At 39.0% G+C, this 15,822-nt stretch overlaps 2 protein-coding genes and 2 pseudogenes across 2 annotated transcripts; all 4 read left to right on the forward strand.

Annotated features, from left to right (window-relative positions):
* The first annotated feature begins 286 nt into the window (after positions 1-286).
* Positions 287-1,192, forward strand: LOC110066607 (uncharacterized). Its single transcript, XM_089272953.1, has 2 exons — positions 287-729; positions 1,049-1,192. The coding sequence occupies exons 1-2, from the start codon at positions 457-459 to the stop codon at positions 1,190-1,192; spliced, it is 417 nt and encodes a 138-aa protein (XP_089129079.1). The 5' UTR covers positions 287-456.
* A 2,436-nt stretch (positions 1,193-3,628) lies between these two features.
* Positions 3,629-7,638, forward strand: LOC149102757 (uncharacterized; annotated as a pseudogene).
* A 4,416-nt stretch (positions 7,639-12,054) lies between these two features.
* On the forward strand, positions 12,055-13,115 carry LOC110050503 (uncharacterized; annotated as a pseudogene).
* A 1,549-nt stretch (positions 13,116-14,664) lies between these two features.
* LOC110066621 (uncharacterized) lies at positions 14,665-15,177 on the forward strand. The gene has a single exon (XM_089272560.1). It carries the CDS (start codon positions 14,665-14,667, stop codon positions 15,175-15,177), a length of 513 nt encoding a protein of 170 aa, XP_089128686.1.
* Positions 15,178-15,822: the final 645 nt, after the last annotated feature.

Consider the following 15,822-nt stretch of genomic DNA (forward strand, 5'->3'; position numbering starts at 1 on the left):
GACATGGTAAGTTGATTCAGTGACAATCACACACTCACAATAGACTAGTAATAAGCCTGATATTCATATATCTTGTTGAATATGCTAACTTAAATTCTGTTCTAGGTACTGCTGTTCTGATTGGAAATTTCTTGCCACGGTATATGGACTGAATGCAGCAACAGCTAAATATTTTTGCATATGGTGCTACTGTACCAAGGCACAAATTGCCGACTTCACAGGTAAGTGGACTAAAATGATATGTCACTTGAAGTTTATGATATTTAGATTAGGGGGCTGTACTGAATAGCTAAAAGTAATTAGGCCAAACTGGCTCCTAGCTCCTGGTTTTCAATAGCATCAAGTGGCTAGGAGAGGTGCTACTCTGCCATCAATGGGATATTAGTCCATCGCAGGTTACTTAAATTACTGACCCCGACGGGCACGTGGATCTGAAACTTACCATCTTGAGTTCAGATGACTAAACGTCAGGCCACCAAGCCTCCCTTGCCTTCAGTGAATATTGAAAATATAAACATGGCTGTTGTTGATGTGATGTTCACCTTATTTATAGTACAACACTGGCCCATTCAAAGGAACCTTGCTGAGTGCAAAACCCTGTACAAGAAAAAAACAGCAGATGAGCAAAAGGGATGTGTTCAACCACCATTGCTTTCAATCCCATTCAACCATATTGTCATAGATACTCTTCACCTCTTCCTAAGGATAATTGGGCTACTCTCCAACCAGGTATTGACTTTTCATTCTTGGATGCATACAGTTTGGGCTCAAAGCTACCAGGCTGAGAGATAATCCCAGTTTCATGGTATATTGGAATTTCCTGAACAGGGTGCTAGTCTGTTATGGAAAGCCCCAATCACTTTTTTCAGGTTCCCATAGCATTTCAACGGAACTCATTTGAATCATTTATACAACTGGATAAATAGCCAGAGTGACTTTAAGAACTGTGTGTTGCAAAAAGCAATAATGAAGCAAGGGAATACATTCTAAGCAATAGAACTGGTTACCATATAAGTCTAACAAATAGTCTCTGTTAATTTCATCACAGTTTATTGAACTGGTTCTAAGCAGCAAAAGGAAAGAGGTACTGGAAGTTGAGCTTGAAAAGATTGGGGTCCCTTTCAAGTTTTATGAAGTGCAAAATGAAGATGGGCCACCTACAACCAAGTGGACAAGACTGGATGGTAATTGAAAAGTAGTATTGCATATATTTATATAAGCCAAATGGTTGAAGTCTTTGCAAATCATTTAATGACAAGATGCATTAAACAGCACAACTTTTCATGCTATGAAAATTGTTCTAGTTATAAATGCAAATTAGCTTGATTTATAATTATTAGCAAATATGAGAATGAAATTACCTTCAGAAGCGAACAAACAATAATATTATTTGTTAAGCAATGATATGCTGCAAAAGCTAACACAGCCCTAAAATTTATTTTGTTATAGGGAACGATCTTCACAACATTCTAGAACACCTAGACCTGAAGCCAATCTTTGATGGATAGCAGAGAGTGCTGAATTGCAAGAATGTCAAGAAACTGTGGAAGGTAACATATTTCCTTACACCATTTTCATGTTACTTCATTTTTAAGTGAAAACTTAACTTCTTTTTTCAGCAGCAGCTATACGATTCAATCCTTTCGCTAGACTTAATACAATGACACTGAGGAAGTCACACAAATTTGTAGAAAATATGCATTTAAAAGAACAAATTAAATAACTAAAATATTTACTTCAATCTTAGGGATTTGGTGATCTGTATGCAGCACTAGAAGCTGAACCTAGTGATGAGGCATACAAACCTCCAGGGGTGTTTCAAGAACAGGCCAGAAACTGGGCGAAAATTTTCAGAGTTGTTCACTTTGATGAGGATGTAACTCCATACATACATGGTAAGTTCATTACTTTTGTTGAATGCAATTACTTACAAGAGGAGAAAAGAATACATGCAGCAGCGCTAAGATGAGTCTATCAAATTTATGAGTTTGAGTTAGAAATTTTGAGTTTGAGTTGGAATTTCAAGTTCGAGTTAGAGTTAGAATTTCATTTTCAAGTTAGAATTTTGAGTTTGAGTTAAAATGTCAAGTTAAAAAGAATAGAAGCAAACCTGAGTGGACTTAACCGCAAGCAAGCTCAAACACGATATTTTAACTCAAACTTGAAATTTTAACTCTGACTCATAACTCATAAGTTCTTTGAAGAACACAATTTTAAACCGTGTTTAACCAAACAGACTTAAACTGAACTTGTTTGAGCTTTGGTGTAAAAGACAAAACAGTCGACCAACACGTTTGTTCGCAATCCATAAGCGTCTTTGTAAGCACGTGGCGCAGAAATTTTTGTACACGTGAGAGACTACATTATCAGTAACCAAATGTCTATTTCTCAAGGATGCATAGGGACACCCAACAAAATAGCTTAAGAATCATTGCGTCTCACAAACCTATCTGTAATAATATTCATGTATTGCCATTGCTAATCGGCGCGTGCCGCCCGTTTAAAAAGATTCTTAAATTATATGTTTCTGTAATCTTGTCTTCATTTACCTTTTCGGCAGTTGATCGTTGTCGTCATCTTGTAAAATGGTTGTCTTTGGAACAACGTTGAACAAGAATCCTAAGGAGCAATTATTACGAGAATTTTCTGTGACATACCCAATGCATGTCACAGAAAAGTTGGTCATAGGAATGAACTGCGTCCCTTTCTTGATATAGTAGCCTATCTCCCCATTGACCTCCTTAATTTTTTTGTCCTCGATCTGTTTCCTAGATTCCTGGTCAGAACTATCGGAACTAGATCCACTTGGCTGAGTTTCTTGGATGTCTTCATCCGGACGCGAGACTTCTTCTTTCTCAGACATTTTAAAGCAGCTTCTGCCCAACAGTAACAACTGAAAAGATGATCTCCTTCTTGTTGTAACTCGTGCCAAAAGTGTTTGACAGCACCAATGAAAAGGTAAGGAAAATATTGAAACAACAGGACCATTCAAAGTATAATGGACGATTCATTGTAGCCATTGAAAATTTGAGGCCCTGCTGAGAGAGGGGGATTGAGGGGGTTTCTTACAAATGGTGATCGGATACGTGCAATTTCGGATTTAGTTTTCAGTCGCCGCTGATAGTTGTATAGACGAGAAATACGACTTGATTAGACGAATCCACTTGTCCTATCTCACTCAGCTCCGCCCAGGTAGAAGACTACTGAGTTGACTAGTCGAAATATCGCCCACAAAAACCAATAAAACTTACCAAAAACAGGGATCGATACATTCTCCCAGTGCGTTCTCGATAAGCCTGGTTAATACGAGATGAAACAGATTTTAAAGAAATAAGAAACGCTTCCGAGCGAACTGTCGAGTGACATGAGCAAATGAGCGAGCAGAAATCCTTGAAATCACAAGAGAAATATATTCCTTTGACCAAAAACTCGCTGGGATTGCATTGGAAAGTCCCAAAGGCTACGGAGACACAAGTAAAACACAATAGAGAACATCTTTTTTATTAAATTTCCTTACCCTATTTTGAACTTTTATGTACAATCTTTACACCCCAATGTCATGTTGACAGCCTGACTACATGTGATAACATGCGCCAGATATTAAACAGAGGAAAACCCACGTGGTAAAATGGATGCTCGCAACATAGCAGTTTTTCTTTTGGTTTTCTTCACGCTTTGTTTCCAATGCATCTATTGCATTTGTCTTGGCAACGAGGAAGAATTATCATTGAGGCAAGTTTTGCAGGAATTTGAGACCGCACCGGAGGATGGACGGTCGAATCGCACAATTGAAATTCAGTATAAGGATACCAAACTTATTCCAAAGATTTTGATATGGTGTCCTATCAGGCACAATGGTTTAACAATCAATTGCCCAGTACACAACTGCCCTTTACGAGTGGGAAGATGGACAGATGTGCTTAATGGTGCTCGAGCAGATCCCAGAAATCCACGGCTCGTCTATGATTTACATGGAAATCTTGTGCTGGTACAAGCCTTCTATGAGTGCAGCGACCGATTACCAGGACATGAGAAAAATGGTCATCGGTATCTATCCGCATCCAATGAGGTTTTGCGACTTTTGCCATCCAATGTTGCAAATATGTTCCCAGTCATAATGCAGCAGCGATGTGCTTTTACCATACGCTTGTATGACTACATTATCACCGGTATTTACCAAGGCCAAAATTTTATGGAGGTGTCGGAAGGCATAGCATCAACGAACTTCAGAGAATTTCTACGAAACAATCCAGACAATAATGACTTGGTAAAAGGTTTTGAAAGTAGCATATTTTGCTTGTATCCAGGTAATGACAAGCTGATAAAATGATTTCTGTCACAGTTTCAACTGACCAAGGTGCTACATGAAAACAACATTTGTAAACAAGTTGGAAAGGTGCTATCTTGTGATCACACATTTAAAACAAGTAAACACGTTGGTGTCACTCGCGAAGACGATGGCAAGTTCGTAAGGCAATTTGAAAACGTGTTTCTCGCTCTAAATGAGAATGGCGAAGTTATGGCCTGGAGATTTACAAAATCCACGTCGTTCTCAGAAATTTATGACTTGTTAAAAGACCTGAAATGCAGGCTTGACAAAACAGGTGTTACTTTGGAAATGGTGTTAGTAGATGATTGCTGTCACGTAAAAAACTTGTACGAACAAATCTTTCCAGGGGCCAAAATTCGTTTGGATCTGTTTCATACGTGCATGAGAATTGTACAAACAATTCCTAAAGGTAGCAGTTTCTGTACAAAATTTTCAAATGAACTTTCTCTGATTTTTCGCCAAGACGGAGACCTTGGCGACGAAAGAAAAATGTCCACGGCTTGTCCCATAGAAATAGAGGCTAACCTTGAAAGATTACTATTCGTGTGGACGAAAAACTTAAATCAGGACTCTCCCCGTGAGATAGAGCACTTACGTAAACATATACGTAAGGAGTGTCTCTCGGACATTCCTGTAGGATGTGGAACTGAGAAGAACGAGAGACTTCACCGTCACTTAAACAGATCTCTGTTGTGTGGTGTTTCAAAAATCGGTCCAGAACTGGCAATAGCAGTGATGACATATGTGTTATATGCATGGAACTGTAAAAGAAAGGGAAGTCATTTGCAGAGCAAAAGAGTGACACCTGTCCCTCCAGTTGAGAGCGTGTGTACTTGCAATCAGGACAATGTGTCTCCTTCAAAGCAACACATGAAGCAAACGTCAAACCCTGTGTTATCAGTAAGCGATATTTCATTGCCTTGCTCATCTTCAGAATCGGCAAAAAATGTTGACGAACTAGAGACTGATCACCTTTTGGCACACATGATACGAGTCCTTCACCTTCAAGACTTTTTGACCTGTACGGGTCCGCAAATGATCCCAGGACCGCAAATGATCCCGGACCGCAAATGATCCCCAAATTGGACCGCAAATGATCCCGGACCGGAAATGATCCCCACATTGGACCGCAAATGATCCCAATCAAAAAATAAGGAATGGCATGGATTTATATCCGAGGAAGGTGAGAACATGCACAAAAGTTATGAACTAAAAATCATGTTTTATCATTTTACAAAAAATATCCCACAGTTGCTGTTTTGCTCTTCAAACGGTACAGATCGTTTTCACTGTGACAGATAAAAAATAATAATAATAATAATAAATTGAAAACCAACCAATGGATAAAGCTAAGAAATTGTGATGTACGCTATAGAAGATAACTAAATAAGACACTTCTCCAAGTCTTAGGCCTGTGCGTTTCACCAAACTTCAGAAATTCGTCGTAAATGCTTCCCAGAAATTTACAGAGCCCAGTAAGAATACGCCATGTTGGTCTACATCCGTGGTACACCAATATGGCGGCCGGAGTACAGTGTAAACATCTGGAACTTACTTTGGCTTTCTAGGCGACTGATTATCAGTACTAAACAAACAAGCATTTAAATTAGCACCTTTCCTAATGCTCTAACTTCCAAAAAGGCTCCAAATCATGAGATAAGTATATATTTTTCAACAAGCCTTGTGTCACGCAACCTCCATAACCCTGAAATTTAAAATGCTCTCGTTTCCAAACGAAGCACGCTAATTGTAAACAGATATAAATATACCGCCTCTTATGCCTGATGAGGATAAAAACACGTTACGTGAAGACGATTTATTGAATTAGAAGTCTTAGAAAAACACATACTTGTACACATTCTCGAAATCCCAGTGGCGATAGTATCAAACATCTATCAAACAGCTAACTTGTCAAGACGAAGGACAAGCCTTGGCCTTGCCTGGTCATGCAGCTGAACTTCATAACTATAGCTTGGAATTTTGGCTTCTTAGAATACTTAAGTAGCCATTTCCGAGGAATTAAAGCCAAAATACGACCAAGGAGAAATTACAAAATAAATTTGTTCAAATTTCCAGTGCTACACACTAGGTGTTTTACAGAGTGATGAAGCGTCGTAGGCTTGTGGGTCTACTCAGGTGACAGTGTCTTCCTTAATAGTTGCTTCATGGTTAGATTTTAGTTTAAAACTTTAGACGAGTGGTGTTAATGGCTGATAAAATGTGATTTAGCTATAACACCGAAATGACAATGTTTAATAAAGGAGGATATGTAGCGTATGTTGCACTGATCATAATTTTACTGAGAATTGCAAAGAAATGCAAGCAAAGTCGTGTTTTGATGATTGAGTGGTGATATTCATAACCTTGTAATTAGCAACAAAATTTAGTCGAAAGTATGAAAAAAAAGAAGTTGTAAGCCATTATAATTATAAGATGGCTTTAATAAAAACATCGGTATTCACGTACGCCAATTCCCTATCCACACCATCCCACCATCCATGCCATTCATTATTTTTTAGTCGGGATCATTTGCGGTCCCTATCGGAATCATTTGCGGTCCAATTTGGGGATCATTTGCGGTCTGGGATCATTTGCGGACCCGCACAGACCTCCTTTACTACACAATGTAAAACAAATACAGTAGATATGATTGCCTTGTTGTGGTCCACACAATGGGTATGGATTTGACCTCTCAACATGCAGAAAATTTGTATAGAAATCTATCTGGTTTTAACCTGGAATTGGATAAAGTCGTAAGGGATGGTAACTGCTTTTTTAAATCAGTGGCCAGACAAATATCCGCTTATTTAAAAGGGGACAACAGACAAACAGAGGAACATTTTAGATCACTTGGGATTGGAAAGTGCGAGGAAGAAACCACTGCAAAACTTAGACACCTTTTTGTTAACAAGGTAACTGAAAATATTACTGATTATGAAAACTGGATGACAGCTGGTTCAAACAACTTAGAAACGGTTGCAAAATTCAAGGAAAGTGGTTTTTTGCCAGTGAAGTGGGTGACCTTTGTGCAAGTGCCACTGCCAAACTCTTGCGGATCCCAATCATTGTTACAGCTCTTCCAAGTGCGCCAACCATCCCATTTCTACCTGACATCTTCACAACTGACACACCCATGTATATTGCATATGATCACTCCACGCCTGGGCACTACGATGCTACGAAAGGTAGATAAAAACATTCCTGTTTTTTCACTAGACGTGGCTTGACAATGGCCTGAGTCACATTGGCATTCCAAAGGAAAACGTATTGTTATGTTTGACATACAGTAAACACTTGCATAAAAGAACAAATGGATTAAGAACATCAGGATGAAATTTGGCCCATATAGTACCATATATATAAGACTGAACCAGTTCAGCCTGATAAATGAAACATGTTCCTATATATGAAGATATAGGATAAGATAATATATTAATGTTAAATAGTTTACTACCTGACAGATTTTCATTTTATTTATCGATTTACTGATTTGTTTACTTACTTACTTACTTATTTATTAATAAAAAATATGCTAACTAAACCTCTAGTAACATGTTATGAGTAGTATTTCTGAAACAAAGTTTAAGAACATATTAAGAACGTCTTCAATCCGATTTCTCACTATGCCCCCGAGACTAAATGTAGCTAGTTACTCTGGACTTGGCCGTACTATTGTTTTCTGAAATAACAGGGTTTTTTATTTTTAGAAATTTCAGTCAATGATGATTTAAGTCAAGGAGTCATGAATGGCGCGACATGTGCATGTGGAAAGAATAACAAAGAAGTCAACAAAATTTCGTGCTTGGCCTCCAGGTGTCCTTGCTTCAAACACAACCGACCTTGTACTCGCAGATGTCAATGCCATAATTGTAAAAATGAATACAACCACAACGGTGGTCAGCAAACTAGAGGCAAAGGATCAATTGTTGGTAGAGGGTGTAGATGTGGCAGGATACTCCAACCCAAAACGGACGACCCAAGTGAGATGTCGTGCAGAGACGGAAAACGGAAGTCAAAGTGTCCATGCGTTCTTTCCGGAAAATGCAACACTGAAAGGAAACAATTATGGGAACTCCAACGAAAACAGTATATGAAAATTACTGTAGGATTTGCTCTTCCAAAAGAGTTACTTCGAAACTCTCCGTTATTGTCACGAAAAGTGGAGAAAAAACAGACACCTGAAAAAACTTAGAAAACTACTGCGGACTATTTATCATGCCTAATGGTTCGCGGCACATTTGTTTGTGTTGTAAGGAAAAATTGGATAACATAGTGAGCAAAGTACAGGAGTTAAGATCACAGTGGAAGAAAAATGAAAAAGTTGCTAACCAAGTGAGCTGCAAGCAATCAGAGTGCAACGTATGCTCTCGTATGATAACACAAGAGGATCAGTGAGAGCTCAACTGGACTTTCCCGAACAGGTGAGTTACCATAGCTAATGTTTATACGCTATCAACTTCTTTGGAAAAGTCTAAATTAAGAGCCAATGTTTTTGTTTTCACGGTTAGTTTTTGTTTATATTCTCGTACTCGTTATATCTTGGGGCCAACTTAAAGTAAGATTAAAAATTTTGTGTTGAAAATATCACCTTGGATGAAGAAAAAGTGCAAATTGTGGTCGATCGATTTGCTTCTAGTCGCGAAACGTAAAGCTCATGTAAGTGTGTTTCCTTGACAGAATGAACTGTAAAAATTTGGTACAAAAGTCTTACGGAGCTACTGAAGATGGACTAACTGTTAGAGTATTGACCGGAAATTGCGTGACTATGTTTAATCGGACATGACATTGCGAAAGCATAAGATTGACAGTTGTAATCGGAGAATCATGTAATCGGAGCTTTTGGAAAAACATAGCGAGCATGAGGTTTTTGAACTACGTGAACGAGGTGTAAAAGCAATAGGCGAGTGAAGAAATAAACCTGGATTTGTCGTGTATAAGCCGTGTGAGTTTAGTGTACCCTAACATTTCGGTACAGTATGACACTCAGCGACATTTTGGCCAGAAGTAAAGTCGAGTGAGAACAGAGATAACAATAGAGTTGTATTGGCAGGTGTGAGGAATAAGCACAGCCGCACTGCGTTTATTTGTTTACACAAAACTTGGCAGTAAACTACAAAATTTCTCAAAACAATTTTTCTTGTGACTGGCGTTTGCAAAGAAAAAAAAATACAGAATATTATTACGTAAATAACAAAGAAGTGGTCATTTTGAAATGTTGACATTAATTGTACAATAAATTACATGTAAGTGATAGTTTGGAATAATTGCATGAACAAAGCCGGCTTTCGGTAGATTTATTATTAAGTTCAACTAATAATAAAGACAAACTTAGCTTACATTCACTTTACAACGGTCCATGGAACTATGGGGTCGGGTATTATTTCCACTTCATTGGACGTAAATGGATGACTAAAAGAATCCCAGAACAAGCATGCTAGAGCTATCCTTTAGAATGATGATAAAATGCTGCTAAATTCTGTCGGGCTTACTGAATGCAGTTTGCAATCGATTCGTCGCTGGTTGCACCAACCACTGAACTCTTTCATGTCCCACAAAGTTTGTTTTTTCGGGTTTTGGGGCTTGGATTCTACTTGGAGCTTGTTTTTGTCTCATACATCTAGCTGAGAAGACTGAGAATGTGCTTCTTCGGCAGCCGTTTTCTCCTCACGAAAACTAAAAAGTCATATAGCTTAGCATTTGCAGAGATGCGCAGTTTGAACAAGACAACAGCGCAAACAGTTTAATGGTTTCCTGTTCCCACTGGATCGCTACGTTATTTTCTTACTTCTGATTGGCTCAGAGGAATATTTCAGCCCGACATTATCCATTTCAGCCCAGTTTCAGTCCACAAAATACGCCCAATGAAATTGATTTAACACCGAATTGCACGAAAACATAATCGCAAACGCACAGAAAAAATCTCAGTCAGACAAATTCTCAAAGGTTATCTGCGTTGATGCCGGCAAATTTGGAATCGATCAATTAAGCTCCAATGTCTGTTGTTCAGTTGACCCTTTTAATAGTCGTTGTGTTTGCCTCGAACGACATGTTTTACTTGACTCGATATATTTCCTCATACATTGTTGTTGCCACTAGAAATGTATTAAAGTCCCCCAAACTAGATCTTTTCAATTTTTCCCACATTCAATCATGCCATGCATGCCATCCGCATTCAAAGAAACGATAATTTTTCCTTGAAATAAATTCAAACCGCCCAATGGCAAACATTTTAATTTCAAGATTTAGATCGAGCATCTACCGAGAAAACACATATGACTTGCAATAGACTACAGTGGAGGCATACTTAATATTGCTTGCCTCCTGTACTTAATTTCCAGTAAATAAATACCCTATGCAAAACTGAGAGCTAATTGTTAAATTAACATTAATTTTGTTTTTTTACTAAATTCGTCAGAATGAATATCAGTTACCAATGTCATGCATTGAACCATTGTCTTCAACTGCACCCACTCCTCATATGGGACCAACACTGCCCACTGTACCAGTACAGCCTAATGTATCATCACAACCCATTGAACAAGCTGTTGCTGGGTTCCCTGTATTGTTCATGTATTTTTCCCGCCATTTAGTTCCCGCGTTTAAGTCACGTGATCTTTTCGAGTGTATGTAATGGCGAACGTCGGCAAACGTTGTAGTTGTGTATGCAATTCACTCGAAGTAACGACAGATAAGACAGATAAAGACGCGGATGATTGATGGAATTATGTACAAGCAAACAGGAGCGTCTTATTGGAGTGTTAGTCGAATTAAAGTCAGTGAACTAGAGTGAATCTTGCCTGTTGAAACCAACGGAATTGGAAATTGGCCCTTACAGTTACTTTGATTTGCTGAATTACACAAGCTGTTTGGAATTTGTTTGGCTTCAAATCGTCGTTCTTCGACCATCATTGCGTTTCTGTGGTTGGTTTTTGGTACCAGCATTATTTGGCACTCAATCGTGGTTTCGAGTTCTCCTATTATTGGTGGCGAAGGGTTTCTTTGTCGAAACTGCAACTTGGAAATTGATTGTTTACGACATCGATGTGGGATCTTACGAGCGACGATGGCTGAACCACGGCACATGAACACGCGGAAACTCCAGATGAGAGGGCGATGCGTTCGCCTCAGGCTTCTTCTACAATGTTAGGAGCCCATGGAAAAGAGTCGGGCTATTCTACAAGAGAAATTATAACATAACTAAAGCAAAGTGTGCGCTTTGATTGGTTAATTCAGCATCTATTATTTGCCCATGGGTGTACGCTGCTGACGTGTGTGCTAATGTTTACAAAGCAAATCTTTTGACAGACATTGTTTCCAAAGTAATGGCCGACATCCTGCCAGAAATGCAAAACTGTCTCCACAGTTGTGTGAAGATGAAACAGAAAGTCCATCCTTTGACCTATTTGGGAGAATTTTTCCGGAGCCACCTGCAGCGAGATTTGCAAGTTTAAACGAAAGCAAACTTGAAGAGCTCGTAAGTGAGCGACACTCAAAAAAGACGAAAGAAGTCACAAACTGGTCTGTGTCAACATTTAAAGGTAAACAAAAAGTATTTAAAGCTTAGTAAGAACTCATCAATAGGCTTTACGATAAAGATAAAACGAAATAAAGATTTAAGACTCATTAAATATTTAGAAATTGTTTCTGTTAAGTTATGTGTAAACCCAATTGAATGCTAATGCATAAACAATGTCGACGAAATTACATTTTTAATTTCAGTGCTGTTTTCACAATTTTAAGAAGCGCTTACTTTGATAACAGATGAAAATAAATTGAAAAGTTAAGTTCCATTACAAACCAAATTTTGATAGTCCGTTTCTTTTTATGTTACTTTCAGCTTGGCGTGGAAAAAAACAAATTCAAACCCCGCTTGAAGCGATGAAAATAGATCAGCTTGATCAAAACCTACGCAGATTTTATGCAGAAGCGAGAACGAAAAAGGGCGAAGATTACAGTAGATCTACCTTGCTGGGATTTCATCATTCGATAGAAAGATACCTCGATGCCCCGCCATTTAGCAGAGGCCTACAAATTTCCACTGACCCAAGATTTGCAAGATCAAACCTCATGCTAAATGCACAAATAAAAAATCTAAAATGAAGTGGCAAAGAAAATGTCTTGCACAAACCTGCTATCGAGGAAGAAGACCTCCAGAAGCTGAAATCAAGCGAAGTGTTGTCCTTGTCGTCACCGCTTTCCTTGCTGAGAAACGTTTGCTTTCATGTCGTCCTGTTTTTCTGCAGAAGGGGCCTCGAAGGGCAAAGAAGCTTCAACGAACAGCTTCCAGTTTGAAACCGATGCGGCTGGAAAAAATTACGCAACCATGAGTCACGATGAATTATCAAAGAATCATCCCGGAGGACTTAAGGACGTTGAAAGCACAGAAAAAGAAGCCAGAATGTATGAGACTGAAGACCAAGGTGACAGCTATAAGGCCCTCAAATTGTATCTTTAGAAGGTAAATCCAAAGTGTACTGCATTTCTCCAGCATCCGAAGAAAAATAACATGACTCTAGATGCCCTTTGGTATGAAGCACCACCGCTTGGAATAAACAACCTCGCTAAAATGATCAAGAACATCAGCGAAGAAGCACGTTTATCCAAAATCTACACAAACCATTGTGTAAGAGCCACTGCCATCACTCTCTGGTCCAATGCCGGGATTTAAAACCGCCACATCATGGCCATTTCTGAGGCTTATGTGCGGTGTAAAACGCCCCGTGACGTCATCGGGCAAACAGTCTTCAGGGTTGCTAGGATCACCAGAGTCTTCGGGGTCTTCCGGGTCTTCAGGGTCTTCAGGTCTTTGGGTCTTTGGGGTCTTTGGGTCTTTGGGGTCTATGGGGTCTTCAGGGTCTCCGGGGTCTCGGGGCCTGTGGGTTTTGGGGTCTCTGGGTCTCTGGGTCTCTGGGTCTCTGGGTCTCTAGGTCCCTGGGTCCCTGGGTCTCTGGGTCTCTGAGTCTCTGGGTTTTTTGATCACAGGGTTTCTGGGTCGCTGGGACTTTTCACCTTTATGCTTCTCATCAAATAGGAATTCTCGCAGTCCATTTGCCTATTGACACTTGTTTATTCGATGACTTGTATTAACAACTAACTAAATCATAAAAGCACATGCGATATTATATTAAAAGTCTCGTGATCAACTGTCAATCATAATTGTCATTTGAGCTCTGTACAAACAAAACATAAACAAAAACACCATGTGGGTTAATAAGTTTCATGACACTTCTCTTTTCGGGTTTTCTGTCAACAAACTGCTGAGTCTTTTTTGCTTTTTCCTCATTCAATAATAATGTAGCAGTACAATTGTAAAAAAGAACGTTTTCTGTCTGAAAAAAATATTTTAATCTTAACTTTTCATCCATTTTTTATCATATTATAATGCAACGTTAAAAAAAAAGTAGAAACGAAACACGATTGTATAAAATATTGACAACTATAAAATACCATTAACACAACTTGTTAGGATATGAAATAAAGTCGACGACCAATCTTACATTACAGCAAAACAATAATCAAGTCTCATTTGGGTGTTTGGGGTGTTTCTCGCTTTTCTTGAGGTCTAGCCCTAGCAAGCCTGACACAGATCTCTATGACAGATTCTACAGCGACATGCTATATTCATTTCCATCTAATGACAACTTGATACGCATATTTCTCGCTAACCTCCAAACTGAACAACCGTACTATGAGGCAGATTTGAAGAAACGTTTCTTCAAATCTGCCTCATTTCTTCAATCTCCATAATTTTCTAAAACGATGGAATAATTTTTTGAAACTTGATGAGTTGAAAGGAACCGTCTCCGAGATCGAACGTTTGCGTATTCATATTAAAAAAGGTTGCTTATCTGGACTTCAACCTGGGGAAGGCACTGAGCCTAATGAAAGCCTATCATCATACACTCAACAAAACACTGCTATGTGGACCAACTACCATCGGACCAGAACTGGCGTTTGCTATCCTGACTCTCCTGTTTTACGGTATCAATTGCAAAATAGATGGAAAAAACATATTGGGAACTCCAGAATAATACCGTTTATTCCACTGCTGGCTTCTCATGAAAACGATAATGTCCACCTGGGAAAAGTAAGGACTACGACATTCAAACCCGAAGTGCCTACAATCCAGAACACCATTGTAGTTGTAGAAAACATGCAAGACATGTGCAATATGATGAGCGAACTACTTTTGAAAAACACAGAAAAACTCATCTTGTATTAAATAACATAAACACAGACTGTAAAGACAAATGTTTCAACGCTTATGATCTTCCAATACTGCAACTTAAGCAAGTGTTAAGCAAGTGTTAATTGCGGAAGACGGAACAGATAATATGGAACAAAGCCACCTAAATTGTCTTCGCAGAAATCTCGCTTCTTTCAAACGACATCTAGATCCTGCCGTCGGAGATGGTGATTGTGCATTTAGATCAGTCATTGTGCGATTACGAAAAACCAAAGAGTGGAATGATCAAAATGCGACACTAATGGAACATCTAGTGGGTCTTGGACTTGGGAAAGGCCTAGATGAAGACGTGTTTCAGCTTTGTCAGTGTTTTGTTGACACTGTTCAAAGTAATGAACATTACCTAATGTTCTCAGGTATTCCACTGGATACCATCAATGACAAAACCAAACGATTTCAAGACCAAGGATCGTTTTGTGATGAAATAGGAGATTTGGTGATCAAAGTATGCTCAGACATTTTGAAGGTCCCCATTTTTGTCATAACGAGCATCAATGGCTGCTCTTATCTCCCATTCATTCCAGAAGAAACTATCATTGGCACAACAATATACATAGCTATACTGCTTGCGGTCCTGGCCATTATGATGGTACCATGTTGATTCCTGCTTCAAATACAGGCAAAGGACTCGAGATCCATGGGAAGATAGCATTACAACCAACCTTAGTGGATAGACAGAAATAAATCGGTTTTGAATAATGATTGGAAGCTAGTTTAAACTTCAAAATTTCCCAGTATAGCTTGTCCCGACCCCTTGCTTTGCTCATGCTTTATCGCTCAATTTTGTGGCCCCCTTAATACATATGTACACTGTATATGCCAAGTTTGTAAAGTACTCTAATTATTTAGCATCACAGATCGCAGAGTATATCAGTAAATCGTAGTTGCCGTACCCAGCTACATACTGCGCATACCCTGACATTAGATGTGTAGGTGCTTTTATTTATCACCAAAGTTTGCTTTCACAGAATTTTCCGAACAACAAGTGATGAATAAGGGCTGCTCGAGCGGTAAGAATTTGGGGAGAAAAAAACAAGCGTCGTGCCTACACAGCCAAAGTCGTTGCCCGTGTGTGGAAAAAGGCGAATTTTGTACACATAACTGTAGATGCAAAAGTTGCAACAACGGTAAAGGTGAAGACAAAGATGTACTCCCTGGACAAAGGAACGATGTTTCTTGCACCTGTGGTATCAACAAAGTTAAAAGAAACAAGTTGATCGTTGCTTGCAAAGACGGAGAAAGGAAG

Source organism: Orbicella faveolata, unplaced genomic scaffold (assembly GCF_042242905.1).
Source record: "Orbicella faveolata isolate gen_17 unplaced genomic scaffold, um_ofav_v1 contig_35, whole genome shotgun sequence".
NCBI lineage: Eukaryota > Metazoa > Cnidaria > Anthozoa > Scleractinia > Merulinidae > Orbicella > Orbicella faveolata.